At 52.9% G+C, this 19,404-nt stretch overlaps 3 protein-coding genes across 3 annotated transcripts in view; all 3 read right to left on the bottom strand.

The window, feature by feature from the left end:
• The window catches only part of TSPEAR (thrombospondin type laminin G domain and EAR repeats), a 70,767-nt gene that overhangs the window by 28,887 nt on the left and 22,476 nt on the right, over positions 1-19,404 (bottom strand). The gene's annotated exons all lie outside the window — the stretch shown is intronic.
• On the bottom strand, positions 3,929-4,513 carry LOC122910373 (keratin-associated protein 10-8-like). Its single transcript, XM_044255005.1, has one exon. The coding sequence runs from the start codon at positions 4,511-4,513 to the stop codon at positions 3,929-3,931; it is 585 nt and encodes a 194-aa protein (XP_044110940.1).
• LOC122908244 (keratin-associated protein 10-7-like) lies at positions 10,167-11,018 on the bottom strand. The gene has a single exon (XM_044250822.1). It carries the CDS (start codon positions 11,016-11,018, stop codon positions 10,167-10,169), a length of 852 nt encoding a protein of 283 aa, XP_044106757.1.

Raw genomic sequence — 19,404 nt, 5'->3', positions numbered from 1 at the left:
AAATAATTCCATTTATGACTGCTTCAAAACAGAATAAAATAAAGGAACTGGCCAAGGAGGGGGAAGTCCCCTACAACGAAATCTATGAATCGTTGGTGAAAGCCAGCAAAGAAGACATAAGTAAATGGAAAGACAGTCCAGGTTCACGGGCGGAAGGCTCAGTGCTGTTAAGATGTCCAGACTACCCAAAGCAATCTACAGACGTAATGCGATCACTATTGAAATCACGGTGACGGTGCCCATTCACAATGACGGGGATGGAACCAGAGGGTATTGTGCTGAGTGGAGTCAGTCAGTCAGAGAAAGACAATTATTATATGATCTCTCTGATTTGAGGAATTTGAGAAACAAGACAGAGGATCACATGGGAAGGGAGGGAAAAATGGGACAAGACGAAACCAGAGAGGGAGACAAACCCTAAGAGACTCTTCCTCTCAGGAAGCAACTGAGGGCTGCAGGGGGGGGTGAGTGGGGGACGGGGTGGCTGGGGGTGGACACTGGGAAGGTCAGTGCTATGGTGAGGGCTGGGAACTGTGTAAGCCTGATGACTCGCAGGCCTGCACCCCTGAAGCAAACGGTTCACTGTATGTTAAATAAAAACAATCACAGTGACGTTTCACAGAAACATAAAACCACTCACACTCATAGAGTCTCAAGGGACCCTGAACAGCCGAAACAACCCCCAAAACACAAAGCTGGAGGACTCCCACCTCCTGAGTTTGAAACCACAAAGCTCCAGTAATCAAAGTAGGATGGTGTGGACGTGAAAACGGGGTACGTGTAGACCCATGGAATACACGTCTATATGGAATAGACCGGAGTCCGGGAAGAAACCTTCACCTTATAGGTCAAGTCAGCTTTCACAAGGACACCAAGTCCCTTCAACGGAGAAAGGACAGGCTTGTCTTGTCTTGTCTTTTAAAGTTTTTTCTTTATTTGGGAGAGAGAATGAGTGAGAGCATGAGAGGGGAGGGGTCCGAGGGAGAAGCAGACCCCCCACTGAGTGGGGAGCCCGATGTGGGACTCCATCCTGGGATTCCATCCTGGGATTCCAGGGTCACGACCTGAGCCGCAGGAGGTTGCTTAACCCACTGAGTCCCCGACGTGCCCCAGGACAGTCTTTTCCACAAATGGTGCTGGGAAAACTGATGACCCACGTGCAAAAGAACGAAGGTGGGCCCCGATGTCACACGACACACAAAAATGAACCAAAATGGATCCAGAACATAAATGGAAGACCTAACACTATAAAACTCTTGGAAGAAAACACAGGATGAAAGCTTCACAACATTGGATTTCATGAGGATTTCCTGGATATGACACCAGCGGCACAGGCAACAACAAAACAAAACAAAAATTGGACTTCATGAAAATTCTAAATATTTTTCATCAAAAGACAATACCAATAGAGAATAAAAGGTAACTCAAAGACATGGAGAAAACATTTGAAAATCACATTCTGATCAGGGATTAATATCTAAAACGCATGAGAACTCCCAAAACTCAGTAACAAAAAGCCAAACAGCCCAATTCAAAAATGAGCAAAGGACGTGAATAGACACGGAAGATGTACAAATTCTGTGACCAACGAGCACATGAAAAGATGCTCAACCTCACTCATTATTAGAGAAACCAAATCCAACGGCAATGACAAGCCCCTTACACCCATTACAGCAGATACATCATATATATAGTACTTATGCAATTGGAAACATAATGTACGTACAAGGAGAAGACATCTTTGTACATGGATATTATATATAAGATTTCATTTATTTAATTATTTACAGACAGAGATCATACGCAGGCAGAGAGGCAGGCAGAGAGGGTGGGGGAACTAGGCTCCCCGCTGAGCAGAGAGCCCCATGCGGGGCTCGATCCCGGGACCCTGAGATCATGACCTGCGTTGAGGGCAGAGGCTTTAACCCACTGAACCCCCCAGGGGCCCCTGGATATTATATGTAATAGATATACTGTAACAAGGAGAAGATACCGCACGTTGATGCTAATGTGGCGAACTCGAAGCCCTCCTGTGTAGTGAGTGAGAGCTGGAAATGGTACAGCCGCTGTGGAAATCTATAGGGTGGTTCTTCAAAAAATTAACAGGGGAGTTACCGTACGATCCCAGTAAATATACAGGGATATGTTCAAAAGAACCGAAAGCAGCCAGTTGAAGAGAGAGTTGTACGGCTGTGCTCACAGCAGCGGTACTGACAAGAGCGGAGCCCAGGGGCCCAGCGAGGGACAGATAAATAAGCCAAACGCGGGCCATCCACGCCGCGGACCCGCAGCAGCCCTGAAAGGGAAGGTCTGACTTCAGCATCATTGAAGCGTGACGAGGACATTAGTCACAGAAAGACAGCTACTCCGTGATTCCACTGACGTGAGGTATTTCAGAGACAGAAGGTGGAAGGGCAGGCGCGAGGGCTGGGGGCAGGGGGCTGGCGAGGCAGCGTTGGTGGGGACAGGGTTTCATCTGGCCGGGATTGGGAGGAGTCCTGGAGATGGACGGTGGGGACCGCGGCACGACACGGAGGATGTACTACGCGCCGCTGAACTCTGCGCTTGAAACTGGCTAGGACGGTGGACGAGGTTATGTGTATTTGGCACCAAGAAAAACAAACTGAAAAAAGAAGGAGAAGGAGAAGAAGAGGAAGAAGACGACGACTAAGAAGAGTGCGACCAGGCCAGGAAGAAACCGGGAGGAAATTCACGCGCCTGTGAGGGACGGAAAACAGCCAGTCTGAGAAGTCTCCATGCTCTGTGCACGAGGAAGGACCCCGCTAAGGAGACAGGAGACCGGCAGGTGCCCCGGCCGCAGGGGAGGGGCAGATGGAGCACGGGGCAACTTCAGGGTAGAGAGACCCGCTGTGACAGGGTCTCTTCCCCAGCACTCTGACCCCAAGCCCAACCCCTAGCTGCCTGGGCCTCCTCCCAACTCCCAAGACCATCTGTGAAACGTGGGGTGCCTGGCGCTCCACTGGGTTTGCCCTCCTTCATGGGGGCTGGACACATTCTCCAGCTGGTGGGAGGGCTGGGAGGTGCTGGGACATGCACCTTGCTCCTTCCCCTCCCCCACGCTTGTTCTGTGAGCCTCAGGCCCAAGATCTGACAGCCTGACTTCATGGTCTTAGTGCTCTCAGTTGGTCTGGGGGGGAAGGTACCCAAGTCCGTGTTTCCCCATCTTGACTGGAGCAGTGCCTCCCCCACGCCACCACCTTTCTGCTAAATAGGTACAGCCCACGGGAGGACCCCAGGGGGACCGCAGGCCTGTAGGGGCTGTGCTGCCTGCGTGCCCAAGGCCGGCTGTTCTGGGGCCGGTTTGTCCCGCTGGGCAGTGGGTGGAAACGGGCCAGGGGCTGAGAACTCGCAGACCACGACCCGTGTGCAGGTGGCCAGTCTTGGGAAGCCCTGGGCATGCAGGGGCCAGGAGCCCTGACCTTCCTGGGCCAGGGTGTGCCTCCCACCCCGGGGCCCTGTCCTGTGGGATTTCTCAGTCCCTCATTCCTAGAAATGTTCCCGGATGGAGGAGACCAATGTCTGGTCAGATCCCTGGACCCCCACCCCCATGAGGGTCGGATGAAAGGAAGCAGATGTGCTGGTGAGTGAGTTTATTGGGGTGTCTGAGCAGGCACCGAGAGGTCAGCAGTTGAGGCCACGGGACCCGAGCCGAGAAACTGGGAGGGAAGGACGGGGGACCCAGAAGTGGTGGAGGCCCCTCCTGGGAGCAGGAGCCCTGGGGAGCAGCGGGGTCAGCGTTCTTGGGAGCTATTAGGTCAAGGTCAGGTCAGCAGAGTGGATGCATGGAAGACCCTGTCCTGGGTATGGGCAGCCACCTAACATGTCAGGACCAGACTGAGGGATCGGGGAGGACCACGGTCACTGGGTGGGTCCTGAGCCCAGCTGGCCCCGCGGAAGACGGGCCCCGTCAGCAGCAGGACTTCTGGGCGGAGGCGGGCACGCAGCAGGTGGGCCTGCACACGGGGCGGCAGAGCAGGGACATGCAGGAGGACGGTCTGCAGCAGGACGAGGAGCAGGGGCTGGGCTGGCAGCAGGAGGAGGGCCCGGAGCAGACAGGGGTGCAGCAGACGGGCTTACAGCAGACAGGGGTGCAGCAGACAGGGGTGCAGCAGACGGGCTTGCAGCACACAGGGGTGCAGCAGACGGGCTTGCAGCAGACAGACACACAGCAGCCTTCCTGGCAGGGGGAGGAGCTGCAGCAGGAGGGCTGGCAGCAGCTGGTGCAGGCTGGTTGGCAGGGGCTGGACCCACAGCTCGCAGGGGTGCAGATGAGGGTCAGACAGGAGGGGGCACAGCAGGAGGGGGCACAGCAGGTGGGGGCACAGCAGGAGGGGGCACAGCAGGAGGGGGCACAGCAGGGGGGCTCGCAGCAGCTCTCTGGGCCGTCGTCCACCTGCCAGGAGTCGGGGCAGGCGTCACAGGAGCCGGGCAGGCAGACGCGGCTGCCGTAGCTCCGGTCGCTGGAGCAGACGGACAGGGTGGATGTGGCCATGGTGGGGCGGTGGGGCTGGAGGAGGCTGTGAGTGTGAGTGTGTGTGTGAGTGTGTGTGTGAGGTGCCCTGGGATGCCAGAGCTTTTATATCCGCCCCTGGGCTGGTGTTGTCCTCACAGGAGACTCACATGTCCCCTTCCTTGTTGGTGTCCCTGCGGGACAGGGAAGCCTAATTAGATGCGTCAGCAGCCTGGGAGGGTCAATGATGCCCGCCTGACCAGGGTCTCGCCCTCAGGAAGCTGGTGAGGGGCCGTGCTGTGGACAAGCCGTTCCACCTGCTGGTGCCCCGGGGAAGTGTGTGTCTGACTCTCTGTGGCAGACGGTCATGGTGGACCCTGGTGGGCCGGGTTGTGGCTGTGCTGGTCCATGGATTATGTCAGAGAAAGGTGATGCCCTGGGAAGGGCCAAGAAGGGTGTCAGGGCTCTCGGTAGGAAGGCCATGTGCCGGCAGGAGCCGTGGGGTCAGGGTGCTGGCACCCGGTGTTACCAGCAGCCTTCCGGTCGCTGTCCTCTCATATCCACACCTGGGCTGAGGCGTGGGGTGGGCGACTGTTGGGCCCTGGGGAGAGGCAGGGGGCCGGGGCGGGTCTTTCTCTTGCTCTGATGGGAGCATCGTGCCCGCTGGGGGTGCGGAGGGGCTTCTGGCTGTCATGGAAGCATCGTTGACAGCACAGGACAATTCTCAGAGATCTGCGTGTTACTGCGGCATAGACTTGGGGATCTGGACAGTCTGGTGTGAGCTCTAGGAGGGATGGTGTCTCCCTCTGCAGGCGACCCCACAGCGGCCAGCGCCGCCCTCCCATAAACACCGAGTCTCCCAGAGGGATTCCTAAATGTCCGTACCAGCGCGTGCCACTCTGGGCCACACATCCTGATATGTCCACGTACTGGCCATGGTCCCCCCAAACCAGCTCTGACCCAGGGTCTTTTTGCTAAAAGGAGCTGCTGTGCCGTGCACCAGGTCCCGGAGCCAGAACCCTGGCGGCCGCCCAAGTCCCCCCGCACCAGCCGCTCTGCTCAGTGCGGGTCTTGTCAGCCTGCTGGACTCCACATCCTCCCCCTACCCGCGAGGGCGGTCAGTCCTTTCCCACCGAGACCCGCGCTGGCAGGGGTGCAGGGCCGGCAGGACCTTCCTGCAGAACAAATCCAGCGGGTACCTCCCGCGACCACAGCGCACGGTGGCGTCCGTCAGACTCTTCAAGACAGACACGCCTGAAGTCGGCTTTCCCCGGGGAGCCTGGGACCCCGCACCCGAGCTCTGCGAGGCTGTGACTCCGAGACCGCCCCACGCCCGGCCGCATCACTGGCCATTGGCACACTCTCCCCTGCCCAAAGTTCTTCCTGGGGTTTTGTAAGGGCCTGCCCCGCCCAGAGGAACTGGCTTGTGGACCCTGGATGTAGGGGCGGGGCAGGCCGGGGGTTGGGGGGGGACGTCCAATCGGTGGGGCGCGCGTATATGCACGGGGGTGAATTGGGATTCAGTTGGCCACCTGTGTAGGGCCGGGGCTCAACCACCCCCATAAAGGTTGGTCTGCGAGGCTGTGGCGGGCAGAAGCAGAAGACGGAGAGTCGCGGGGAGAGAAGGAAGAGCCGTGAGGGCCCTTGGCAGAGCGGTGCGCGGAGCGGAGACAGCGGGCTGCGGCAGGCAGGCGGTTCCTTAGCTCCCGGCTCAAGCTGCCCTCGAGCGGCGCGCCGGGCCTCAGCCCGCAGCGGAGGCGCCTCCGCCTCACGCCCCGACGGCGCCCGCCCGCCGGCTGATGCTGGAGTGAGCGCTGCGGCGACGGGATGCTGGCGCTGCTGGCCGCCGGCTCAGAGCTCGTCGTGGCCGACGGCACCCAAGACGCCCCGCCGCCCGGCAGCCGCTGCGTGTGCGCGGCGCTGCCCCCGGAGGCGGCCCGCGCCAGCTGCCCACTGCCCGCGATGCCCATGCGGGGCGGCGCGCTGAGCCCCGGGGAGGAGCTGCGGGCCCCGGTGCTGCAGAGACCGTCGTGCTGCAGAAGTTGACGCTGGGCGCGCGGCGAGGCCATCCGCGAGCTCACGGGCAAGCTGGCGCGCTGCGAGGGGCTGGCGGGCAGCGAGGCGCAGGGCCCGGCAGCCACAGGCAAGGACACTATGGGCGATCCCCTGAGGGTCCCGGCCACGTCGTGGAGCAGCTCAGCCGCTCGCTGCAGACGCCAGCGGCCGCGCCGCCCGGAGCTGCGGCCCTCGGCAGCGGTGCCATGGAGAGCAGCCTCGCCACCACCAAGCCGCCGGCATCCCGACGCCGGCGGTTCCAAGACCCCAAGGGCCCCGAAGCCAGCGGCCCCACCACCTGGAACCACGGCCCTTGGGAGCGGCGCGGCGGGGAACAGCCTACAACCCCGACACCAGCAGCCCCCCCATCCCTGAGCCGCAGCCCCGCCGGGAGGAGCCTCACCGGAGCTGCGTCATTCTGGGAGAGGCCTCCTCCGTGAGCGGCCCTGCGGGAGCAGCATCGTCCAGCGGCCTCGTTCTGGGAAGAGGCTTCGTCCGGAGCAGCCACGTCGGGAGCAGTCTTGCCGGGGTCACCGACGTCACCTCTTCGCTGTCAAGTGCGTCATCGTCCGGGTCGCGGCCTCCTCTGGGGAGCCTCCTTGTCAGAGTGACGTCATGGGGAGCAGAGTCTGTGTCATCGGAGTTGTTGTCCTCCTTGTCATCGGCGCTGTCGTCATCGCCTCTTCGTCGTCGGGAGCGGCCTCGTCCGGAGTGGCCTCTTCTTGGGAGCGGCCCTGTCCGGGGAGCGGCCTCCTCTGCGGAACTGCCTCATCCAGAGCCGCCTCGTCTGAGCGGCCTTCTTGGGAGTGGCCTTGTCGGGATCATGGTCGTCGCCTTTCCATAAGAGACAGCCTGGACCGGTCAGTTTGATTTTTTGATGCTTGCTGTGAAATAAAGCTTTGTTTGATTTTCGCTTTATATCAGTCTCATTCCTTTGATCACGGACCCTAAGAGTTTCACCCTCCAGCTGAGCCGCGGCCGCCACTCCCCCATGGCAAGAGGTCGCCCTCCCGTCCACCTGCCGCCCGGCCCCTGTTGTGACCCTCGCCACTCAACCCTGCGGCCCCTGCTACAATGTAGGCCTCTGGCAGGTGGGGACCTTGTCTGCCTTGTTGGCCACAGTGCCCAGCACGGGGTCTCCCGGGTGGGGCTGGTCTGCTCAGCAGGAGAGCGCCAGAGAACCTCTGGGACGGCAGACGTTGACTTTCAGCCCCCACAGGCAGGAGGCTGTGATCAAGGTGTCCGCAGGCCCCTCTCCGAGGCCTCTCTCCTCCGCGGGGAGATGTTCCAGTGGGTGCGTCCGGGTCCCGCACGGCCGTCCCAGTGGGCAGGACTGCGTCCTCCTGGTCTCACAGGGACACCAGTCAGATTGAGGAAGGGACCAACTGACACAGTCAGAATGTTCGTGTCCCCCCAAACCGTGCACGGTGAAATCTGAACCACGAAGGTGACAGTAGTGGGGGGCAGTCAGGCCACGACCGTTCAGCCTCACGGGGGGGGGGGACCGGCCTTCCCGCCAGCTCCCCCGCTGCTCCCCGCCCACTCTGCTGCCCCCACATGGCTCCTCTCGGGTAGCCGCCGCCCAGAAGCCAAGCCCAGAGCTGAGGAGTTCGGGGATCAGCGCCGCTCCCCCGACAGAAGCAAACACACGTCCTCTGTGGGACGAGAAGCGGCAGGTGTTCCAGAATGCCGGGCCGGCCGGCGCCACCGCGGACACTCCTCCCGCAGCTTCTAAACCCCACATGGACAACTGTGGAGATAACGGGTGAGCGCTGAGATCTCTCCGGGGATAAGAAACCAAGAATGCTAGGGAGTGGGGGGCTGGGGTCAGGGCGGGGGCTGGGCCGGCTCTGCCTTGACACCGACACAGGGTCTGTCTCGAGGGCAGGGGCTCTGCAGGCTTTTGGGGACTCTGCAGGGCTGTGCACGGAGCAGTGGGGCTGGGAGGAAGGGGAGGACCCAGCGAGGCAGGGCTCCCAGGTGGCCCCAGGCAGGGCAGGAGAGGGTGGGTCAGAAGATGACCTGGCTCTGGCAGGGCAGAGGAGGGTGGAGGAGGTCAGAGGCCAGGCCTGTCGGTGTGGCCATTCGCAGCTTCAGCTCTCAGGAGGATGGTGTGGCTGCAGGACCAGGCTGGAGGGACAGGACACGCCTCGTACCAGACCCGGGGAGCAGTGTTTTCTTCCACGGGGACCCGGGCCACTGGCCAGCCAGCTACACTGGAGTCACCCTGGAGCCAAGGCTCTGGGCCAGGAAACACTCTCCATCGACTCCTGGTCCTTCTGACCTTGGGTTCCTACAGCACAATGCTGCGAAGCATGGTTTGCTTCTAATGTGGGTGTGTGAGGCCTCCCGGAGAAGGTCCTTCCTCACTGGGGCCATCCATGGCCCAGACAAGGCCTGCACCCTCCAGTGGAGGCACCTGGGGCCAGCGGGAATCCCTCCCCCCTGTTTCTTCCAGTACTTGATTTCCTGAGCAGAGTGCCCAAACGAGACCCACCATTCCCAACCCCTTCTCCCCCTGGCCATTGGTCCCTGGGATAGTTAACTTTATGTGTCCTCTTGGCCAGGCCATTGTGCTCTGTTTTTTGGCCAAATGCACACAGACTTGGCTGTGAAGATAGTTTTTAGGTGAAATCGGCATTTAAATCAGCTGACTAGACGCGGCTCTCTGCCATTCGACAGGTGGGCCTCGCCCAATCAGCCGAAGGACGAAGCAGCAAAGCGGTCCCTCAGGAGGCAGGGAGGCCACCAGCCCATGGTCCTCTGACCCCAGTGGCAGCAGCCCTCTCCCGGGAAGCCTGCCTGAGACTTCGGACGTGCCAGCCTCCTCAAGCATGCGAACCAGTTCCTCAAAATCCATGTCTCTGCACACACATGCACACATCCTATGGGCGGCATCTCCGGAGAGCCCTGCCCGACACAGGCTCGGGTCACCCCTGCACACACTCGCGGGTCTTCCTGTGAAGGGAAGCCCTGCCCCATGCGGAGGGTCTCTGGAAACTGGCTGCCACCCTCTTGCCCAAAGCCAGTCCTGGAGCGGCCTCTGGACCTTCCAGGCAAAGCGTTAGTAAATGGGCTCTCCTTCGTCCCTAGCAAAGCTCCACAGCCCTGAGACACAAGGCTCAGGGGCTGGACAGATGGCGCCCTGCCCCTCACTGGTAAAGGTGTCTAGGGGCACCCAGGTAGACAGGCTTCTCTGTGCTGGAGGCTGCAGGGGACGAACACGGCAGAAGGCCAAGCAGGGTGTGCAGGTGGCCAGCCCCACCCCGGGTGCAGTGGCCCTGGACACAGCCCCGCCCCGTGCAGTGTCAGGGCCCTTCCCTGTGGTTTGCCCAAATATGCATTCAAGGTCTTTGGAGAAGGATCGACAATGACTTTATTGATCAACAGACACGTCGCTCACATTGAGCAGGACAAAGTGTCCTCAGTCCAGCCAGAATGAAGAGGAGGGGGCTGGGAGGGACACGGCCCGGAGGGAGCTTGGAGATGCCCAGGGAGCCAGCTAGACAGTAAGGGGCAGCCTTGCTTGCTGAGGTGGGCATTCTGGGGCAGAAGGAGACCCCTGACTGGGGCTCAAGGCTTCAAATATTTTAGGTGGAAGTGCGAGCTGGCCCCAGGAGCAGTGGAAGGACGGGCCCCGTCAGCAGCAGGACTTCTGGGCCGAGGCGGGCACACAGCAGGCCTGGCGGGAGCACACGGGGCGGCAGAGCAGAGACACACAGGAGGCCTGGCGGCAGCAGCCAGACTGGCAGGAGGAGGAAGGGGCACAGCAGGAGGAGGCGGGCACGCAGCAGGCGGGCCTGCACACGGGGCGGCAGAGCAGGGACACGCAGGAGGACGGTCTGCAGCAGGACGAGGAGCAGGGGCTGGGCTGGCAGCAGGACGAGGGCCCGGAGCAGACAGGGGTGCAGCAGACGGGCTTGCAGCAGACAGGGGTGCAGCAGACAGGTTTGCAGCAGACAGGGGTGCAGCAGACAGGCTGGCAGGGGGAGGAGCTGCAGCAGGAGGGCTGGCAGCTAGACTGCTGGCAGCATGAAGAGCCTGAGCAGGGGGAGGTCTGGCAGCAGACAGGGGTGCAGCAGACGGGCTTGCAGCAGACAGGGGTGCAGCAGACGGGCTTGCAGCAGACAGGGGTGCAGCAGACAGGGGTGCAGCAGACGGGCTTGCAGCAGACAGACACACCGCAGTCTTCCTGGCAGGGGGAGGAGCTGCAGCAGGAGGGCTGGCAGCAGCTGGTGCAGGCTGACTGGCAGGGGCTGGACCCGCAGCTTGCAGGGGTGCAGATGAGGGTCAGGCAGGAGGGGGCACAGCAGGTGGGGGCACAGCAGGTGGAGGCACAGCAGGAGGGGGCACAGCAGGGGGGCTCGCAGCAGCTCTCTGGGCAGTCGTCCACCTGCCAGGAGTCGGGGCAGGCGTCACAGGAGCCGGGCAGGCAGACGCGGCTGCCGTAGCTCCGGTCGCTGGAGCAGACGGACAGGGTGGACGCGGCCATGGTGAGGGCGGTGGGGCTGGAGGAGGCTGTGAGTGTGAGTGTGTGTGAGTGTGAATGTGAGTGTGTGACTGTGGGAGGTGCTCAGGCTGCTGCTTTTATACCCACTGTGATGTGTATGTTGTGCCAACAGTAGGCTTAGTGAAGCCTTCCCTTCCTTGTTGGTGTTTAATGTTGTGATGTGTTCCTGGTGCTGGTTCGCTGTGAGGCTCCTAAATGTAGTTCAGCCTATCCTGACCTGTGTTTGCCCCAGAGGAAAGACAGTAGAAATGCTTTGATGCTTTTGTAGAGACCAAGAAATCAGGTGATTTCCTTAAAATGACAGCCTGTGCTCCATCCCACAAGGGGTTGCCCTTCTACCCCAAGGGAAGAGGTAAGGACGGGGCGCCCTAGAGTTTGGGCTTTGAGCAAAGGGAGAGACGCGCGGCCGGGCTGGCTCTGGGCCAGGGGCACTTTGTGGGTTGGTGCTGCCGGCTGTAGTGGGTGTTGATGGGGCAAGTCTGCCAGGAGTGAGCCCTGGGCAGGTATGAGGAAAGTGTCCAGGGGACAGAGATGGACTCACAGAAGGGGCCATGGTAAAGGGTGCAGGCTAGCCCAGGAGGAAGGACCACGACAGGCAATGGGTTTGCTCCACTGCTTCATGCCCCAGTACTGAGACCTGTGTACTGAGGTGGGTACACAGCTTCTGGCATGGACCCTCATGTCCTCATGGACACTTGGTCACTCTCTTCTGCCAAGTCTCTGAAGGGGCAAGGGAAGGACCCGTGGTGATGCTCTGAGCTGCGGGGCTCCATCCAGGGCTTGTTGGGGGCCTGCGGGCTGCAGTGTTGAAAGTGTCCCTGACCTCTGAGGAGTGGGGCTGGGGGCTGTCCCTGGGGCCACATGATAATCAGTCCTCAGTGGGGCAATGTTATTCTCTGAAAGTCATAATGGCTTAAAACCTTCCAAATCTATCTAAAACTATAATCCATAGATCTGGAGAGCTCAATGAACTCCAAATAAGATATACACAAAAGACCCACGAGAGTGCTCAAGACAAAAAAAAAAAGTCAATCAAGAATCCTCTATCCAACAAAGCTATGTTTACAAATGAGTCCGAATACATTCCCAGATAGATAAAAGCTGAGGGAATTTGATGCTGGCAGTCCCCCCTTATAAGACACACTGTCGGGAGTCCATTGGGTGGGGAATTCTGATCTGCAGGAGGGCTTGGAGCTTGCCAGTCAAGGAGGTCATGTGATTACAACAGACGGGGTGGCCCCAAGCTTTCCTCCTTTACTGAGTCTCCTGCAGTTTGCTTTTCCGACTAAAGCAGCTGCCTGCAGCAGGACGCCCAGATTGCATTGCGGGGTCTGGGGTGGGAGGTGATGTATTCGACAACACAAAAGAGGCTGGTGGGAGCAAAGCTGCAGTGGGCGGAGGAAATGACCACAGAGGGCACCTTGGATCACAGGAAAATGTTAAGGGAACAACAGATGATCAAAAGGCTAGGAGAACCAAAGCTGTAAATACAACACTTGCTTTGCTGTCTTCTCTCAGCTTCTTAGAAGTCATAAAAGCAAATTAGGTAATAATTATAATAATATATCGAGAGGTTTTTAACATTGACAGGCGGAGTGTATGTAACAGCAAGACCACAGAGGGACAAGAAGGGATGGAGCTCTGTATAAAAAGGAGCCTGTTGGGCGCCTGGGTGGCTCAGTGGGTTAAGCCGCTGCCTTCGGCTCAGGTCATGATCTCAGAGTCCTGGGATCGAGTCCCGCATCGGGCTCTCTGCTCAGCAGGGAGCCTGCTTCCCCCTCTCTCTCTCTGCCTGCCTCTCTGCCTACTTGTGATTTCTCTCTGTCAAATAAATAATAAATAAAATCTTTAAAAAAAATAAAAAAAATAAAAAAAAAAAGGAGCCTGTTTTTACGTCACTGGAATTGACTTCGTGTAAGTTGGAAGCTGATTCTGCCATGTTAAAATAAACATATGGAAGCCCCAGAGCAAAACTAGGAAAACCTAAAAAAAATAGTGAAAAATCATTAAAGAAATAAAAACACTGCATGCAAAAAGATTTGCTAAGTACAAAAGAGCACATCAAAGAGGGACGAGAGGAACACAAACGTAAGAGACAGAGGAAGCAAGACAGTGACATGGCCAGCAAGATCCAGCCATAGCCCATTCACACCACTGATGGCGACGTGTTATGGAAAATCACTGCACATGCTGGGTTAGCAAATATTAAGCATCACTCCTAGGGGAACTAGAGTTAGCTTCCTGTGGGCCCTGGTCCCATTTTCGTCCACTGATCAATGTGTGTGCCTGGGAAAAATGCAGCATCATCCTTCACTCATGAGTAATCCTTCTGACACCAGGTGTGTGGGTTTTTCCCATGGACCAGCCCTCTATACACCTTCTGGGTATCCCATAGTTCAGTTCCATTCTGACACTGGTGCAGAACCCCAGGTTAAGAGCTCAGACTCATGAGACTACCCCCTCTTCAGAGGCCAACAGTAGATGCCCAGTTACCCATAACCTGTGATTAGGCTACAAGGAAGAGGTTCCAATGATCTCCTCTTTGGGTTCAACACTTTGCTAGAGGAACTCACAAAACCCTGGAAAAGAACTGTCTTCCTACTGCTGACTTATTGCAAGGGATATTTTTAGGATAGAGACAAACAGCCACAGGAAGGATAGAGAGGGCGAGGTCTGCAGGGTCCTGAGTGAAGGAGCTTCTCTCCCTGTGGAACTGGGCTGTGCCACCCTCCTGGCACATGGACACATTCAGCAAACTGGAAGTTCTCAGAATTCCATACATTCGGGATTTTTATGGAGGCTTCATCATGCACACATGATTGATTATTAACTCAATTTTTAGTTCCTCTCCTCTTTCGTGAGGTTGGGGATGGGGCTGAAAGCACCAAGCTTCTAATCAAAGCTTGGTCTTTCCGGTGAGTAGCCCCATCCTGAAGCCAACTAAGAATCACTTCATTATAACAAAAATCGTTCCAACCACCCAGGAAATTCCAAAGGATTTAGAAGCTCAGTATCAGAAACTGGGGTCAAAGACCAAATATTAGCAAGAACGAGGGACAGAGACATTTATATTTTATTATATATATATATATACACACATATATGTGTGTGTGTGTGTGTGTGTGTGTGAATATACATTATCATTTCACAATGAATACTTATTATTTGTTGCTGACTCTTTAACACTGAAGTCACTACCAATAGCAATATAGCTCATCCCTGAAAGAAGCTTATCTAACACAAGCATTTTCCCTCTGAGGCACATCACAGCCTTCTTGTACTTAGGAGGCCATTTCAAACTGTGACATCATCAATAAGAAGCACAAAAGCCTGAAGAATGTGGCTTAAATAGACAGCACAGGATGCTTGTTTACAGCATGAGCTGAAGCAAGAGGCGGAGTTGTTTGACCTCAGCTGGAAACATGCATGTGGGGATACCCAATGTTTTGCTGACCTGTGCATGTCCATAAATGACTGTGAATGCACCATGAGTATTGACTTTGAGGTTATAAATCAATGTTAGTGAGTAGGTGAAGTTGCAATTGCAAAAATCCATGAATAATGAGGATCAACTATATATCAATAATAACACTAATTGTGAATAAACCCATACAATCAAAGGGAAGATTGTTAGACAGGATAAAATTGAGATTAAACCATACACTCATTATAGGAGACACACTTAAGAGTAAAAGATACAGCTAGATTGAAAGCAAAAGGACAGAAAAAGATATATCATGGAAACAGCAGCCATAAGAAAATATTCATGTTTTACTAACATTAGATAAAGTGGATGTAAAACAAAAATTGTTACTAGACAAAAAGACATTTTTAATGATAAAAAGGTCAATTGATGGAGAATATATAATAACTGTAAACATATATGCAAATAATAACAACACCGAAATACACAAAGCAAAAGCTGACAGACATAAAGGGAAAAAATAGACAATAATATTAGTTAAAGACCTCACTATCCCAATTTCAACAATGGATAGAACAACTGAAGAGAAGATCAACAAGGACACAAAGAACAGCACAATAAACCAGCAAGACCTAACAGATCTGTCAGACACCTCGGCCAACAACAGCAGAATATCCTTCTTCAGAAATGCACATGGCACATCCTCTAGGATAGAACATGGGTTATGTATAAAACAAACCCCAATACATTAAAATGGATAGAACACAATGGAGTGAAATTAGAATTTAGTAACAGAAAAAAAATTGGGGGGATTCATAAATTAAACAGCACATTCCTGAATAACTAAAAGGTCAAAGAAGAATCAAAAGGGAGATCATAAGATACTTTCAAGAACAAAATACCAGAACTTACAGGAGGCAATTAAAACCCTTCTTAGAGATTTATAGCTAATAAGTACATATATTAAGAAAGATTTATCGCTAATAAGTACATATATTAAGAAAAGAGAAAGGTCTCAAATAAATAACATAAACTTCTACTTTAAGATACAGCAGACAAGCAGAAGGAAGGAAATAATAAGAGTAGGACATAAATAAGTGAAATGGAGCATAGAAAAATAATAAATAAAAATCAATAAAACAGTCTCTTTGAAAAGATTGAAAAATTGACAACACTTTAGCTATACTGATCATAAGAAAGAGAAGAGAGGGAGAAAACTCAAATGATGAGAATCAGAAATGAAGGGGTCACTGCTGTCAGTCTTACAGAAATAAAAAGAATTACAGAGAATTACTATGAACAACTGTATGCCAATAACTAATATAAATTAGATAAAATTAATAAATACTTAGGAACAAGATAACTGCAAAACTAGTGCTCTGAAAGCCATAGAACATCATTTTTTATTTTGTTGAAGAAAATCTAAATCCATGGGAAAACATCCCTGCTCCAGGATGAGAAGAGCTGACACTGTGAGTATGGCAGTATTCCCCCATTTGTGTATTTATGTAATCCCTATCAGAATCCAAGCTGACTTCTTAGTACAAGTTGAGAAACTGATGATAAAATTCATATGGAATTACAAGGGATGCAGAATAAACCAAAGCAATCCTGAATAAGAACAAATTTGGAAGACTCACATTTCCCAATTTCAAAATTTACTGCAAAGCTATAGTCATCGACATGATGTGGTACTGGCATAAGGATAGACAGTATTGGTATTTATTCATTTATCAGTGCAATACAATTGAGAATCAAGAAATAAACCCATATCTATAGTCAACTGATTTCAACAAGGGATTAAGGCCACTCAAAAGGGAAAGTATAGTGTCTCTTCAACAAAAGATGCTGGGACCACTAGACATGAACATGCAAAAGAAGAAAGTGGACCCCTACTTCTCAACATGTACAAAAGTTAACTCACATGGACCAAACACCAAAATACAATCACTAAAGCTATAAAACTCTTAGAAATGAAGACTGGGGTAGATTTTCATGACCTCAGATTTGGCAATGGATTCTAAGATATGACATTAAAAGTATAAGCAAGAAAAGAAAAAAAAAAGATAAATCTGACTTCATCAAAACTAAAAGGTTTTCTGCTTCAAAGGACACTGCCACAATGAAAAGACAACCTACAGAATAGGAGAAAAATATTTGCAAATCACATACATGATAAGGGACTTCCATTTAAAATACATAGAAAATTTATAACTCCACAATAAAAAAGGAAATAATCCAATTAAAGCTGGGCAAAGAACTTGAATAGATATTTCTCCAAGAAGAGGGACAAACAGCCAATACACAAGAAAAAACACACAACATCACTATTCATCAGGGAATGCAAATCAAGGCCTCAGTAAGATGCCACTTTGCCACTTGCTGCCCATGAAGATGGCTAGAATTTTAAAAATCAGCTTATAAGAAGTGTAGACAAGATGTGGAGAAATTGCAAGATGGTGCAGCTACCTAGGCAGACAGTCTAGCAGGTCCTAAAAAGTTAAGCATAGGGGATCATCTGGGTGGCTCAGTCAACTAAGCGTCCGACTCTTGATTTCAGCTCAGGTCATGCTCGAAGGGTTGTGAGACTGAGCCTCCTGCATGGAGCCTGCTTAAGATTCTCTCTCCCTTTTTCTCTGCCTCCTGCTTAAAAAAGGAGCTAATGCTACAGTGACCGTACAACCCAGCAATTCCAAACCTAAGTATATACCCAAGAGAATTAAAAAATATATGTCCATACCAAATCGTGCACATGAATGTTTATAGCAGCACTATTCACTGTACCCAAAGGGTAGAAACGACCCACACATCCATCAACTGATGAATGGATGAACAAACTGTGGTATGTCCATACAGTTGAACGTTATTTAGCCATGGAAAGGAGTGAAGTGCTGATGAGCACTTTCACACAGACAAACCTTGAAGACGCATTACACAAAAGAAACCAGGAGCAAGACCATATATTTGTGAATGCATTCCATTTATATTAAATGTCCAGAGTAGGCAAACAAATAGGACAGAAAGTAAACTAGTTGTTGCTGGTAGGGGTGGGTAGCTGAAGCATGCAGGGCTTTAGCCTGAAGTGATGGCAAATTGCAAACTCCCCACAATGAGGGCTGCACAGAAGCTGGATACACCAAACATCACTTAATTGCACACTTCAAATAGGGAATTGTGTGGTATGTTAATTGCAGCTCAACAAAGCTGTTAGAAAATCACTGAGTGCTACCTACAAGAGATCCACTGTAGACATAAAAACACCTGCAGAAAGTGAAGGGATGGAGAAACATCCATCATGCAAATGGACGTCAAAAGAAAGTAGAGTGTCAATACTTAGGTGGGACAAGATAGGCTTTAAAACAAAGACTGCAACAAGAGATGAAGGACACTGTCATAAGAAAGGGGATGACCCATCAAGAAGATCTAGCAACTGTAGATTCTATCCCCCTAAATTGGGAGCATCCAAATATAAACAACAATTAATAATACACATAGGAGATACCAGTCAAGATGGCAGAGGAGTAGGAGACTGAGATGACATCAGGTCCCAGGAGTTCAGCTAGATAGTTACCAAACCATTACAAACGCCCACAAACCCAAAAGGAGATCGAAGAGAAGAAGAGCAGCAATTCCAGGAACAGAAAAGTGACCACTTTCTGAAAGGTAGGACCTGCAGGGAAGTGAATCCGAAGTGACCAGAAGATAGACTGCAGGGGGAGGGGCTGGCTCCTGGCAAGTGGTAGAGCCGCAGAGCAAAAAATCCAAACTTTCAGAAGCCTGCTGCACTGAAGGACATCGTTTCAGAGGCTAAGTGGGGTAGCCCTCACAGAGCGCTCAGGTCCCACCGGGTCACTGAAGGATCGGGGGTGTCTGAGTGTAGCAGAGCCTGCAGGTATCAGCGGGGAAGCCAGCTACAGAGATGGAGCCAAGGAGTGAGCTCTCAGCTTGGGGTTACCTTAAACCGTGATCTGCAGCAGTCAGTCTACTGCTCTTTGAGCAGGGATCCCACAAAGGCAAATCCAGGGAGATCCACTTTCCTCTGCCAGAAGAGGAGCACAGCAGTGATCTGCTGGGATTGGAGACTCCAAACGGGGCCATGCACCAGAGACAGAAAGGCTTGGTCACAGATGGGTGAGCTTGGAGCGCGGCAGGAGACCAGGGAGATGGGAGGGACTAACTGCTTTTCTCCAAGGACGCACTGCGGAGTGGGGCTCTGAGCTCTCAGCTCCTCCTGGCTGGAGATTGGGAGGCCGCCATTTTCATTCCTGCCCTCCAGAGCTCTACAGAAAGTGCTCAGGGAACAAAAGCTCCTGAGAGTGTTCCCAAGTAGATTACTCAGCCCAGCCCCTCACAAGGGTGGTGCAATTCTGCTTTGGGCAAAGATATTTGAGAATCACTGCAACAGGCCCTTCCCCTAGAAGATCAACAAGAACATCCAGCCAAGACCAAGCTTACTGATCAAGGAGAACAGCAGAATTCCAGAGCTAGGGGAAAGCAAAGCATGGAATTCATGGTTTTCTCCCCATGATTCTTTAGTCTTGCAAAGTTAATTAACTTTTTAATAATTTTTTCTTATTCTAATTTTTTAAACTTTTCCTCTTTTCCATTTTAGCATTTTTAACTAGTTTATCTTAACAATACCTTTCTAAAAATATCTTTTTAAACCTTCATTATTATATTCATATTTTATCCTTCATTGTATCTAACTTTATTTTTTGTATACATATAATGTTGTTTTTTTCTAAAAAATGTTGGGATACATTTTCTTCTAATAGATCAAAATATACCCTAAATCTAGCGTAGGGTTTTGTTCTAGTCTGCAGCCTGAGCAAATTCTCTCCACTTGTTTTTTTTTCTTTCTTTTTCCAGCCAACTTATCTTATCAATTCTTTTTTTGGAATTTTTTAAAATTTTCATCTTTACAATCATATTCCATCCCTTCAT

This window comes from Neovison vison, chromosome 6 (genome assembly GCF_020171115.1).
Source record: "Neovison vison isolate M4711 chromosome 6, ASM_NN_V1, whole genome shotgun sequence".
NCBI lineage: Eukaryota > Metazoa > Chordata > Mammalia > Carnivora > Mustelidae > Neogale > Neogale vison.
This window is presented reverse-complemented; position numbering and strand designations above follow the sequence as displayed.

Excerpts from the sequence above, each read along its gene's own strand:
- LOC122910373 (XM_044255005.1), bottom strand. The coding sequence starts at position 4,513 with ATGGCCACATCCACCCTGTCCGTCTGCTCCAGCGACCGGAGCTACGGC.
- LOC122908244 (XM_044250822.1), bottom strand. The coding sequence starts at position 11,018 with ATGGCCGCGTCCACCCTGTCCGTCTGCTCCAGCGACCGGAGCTACGGC.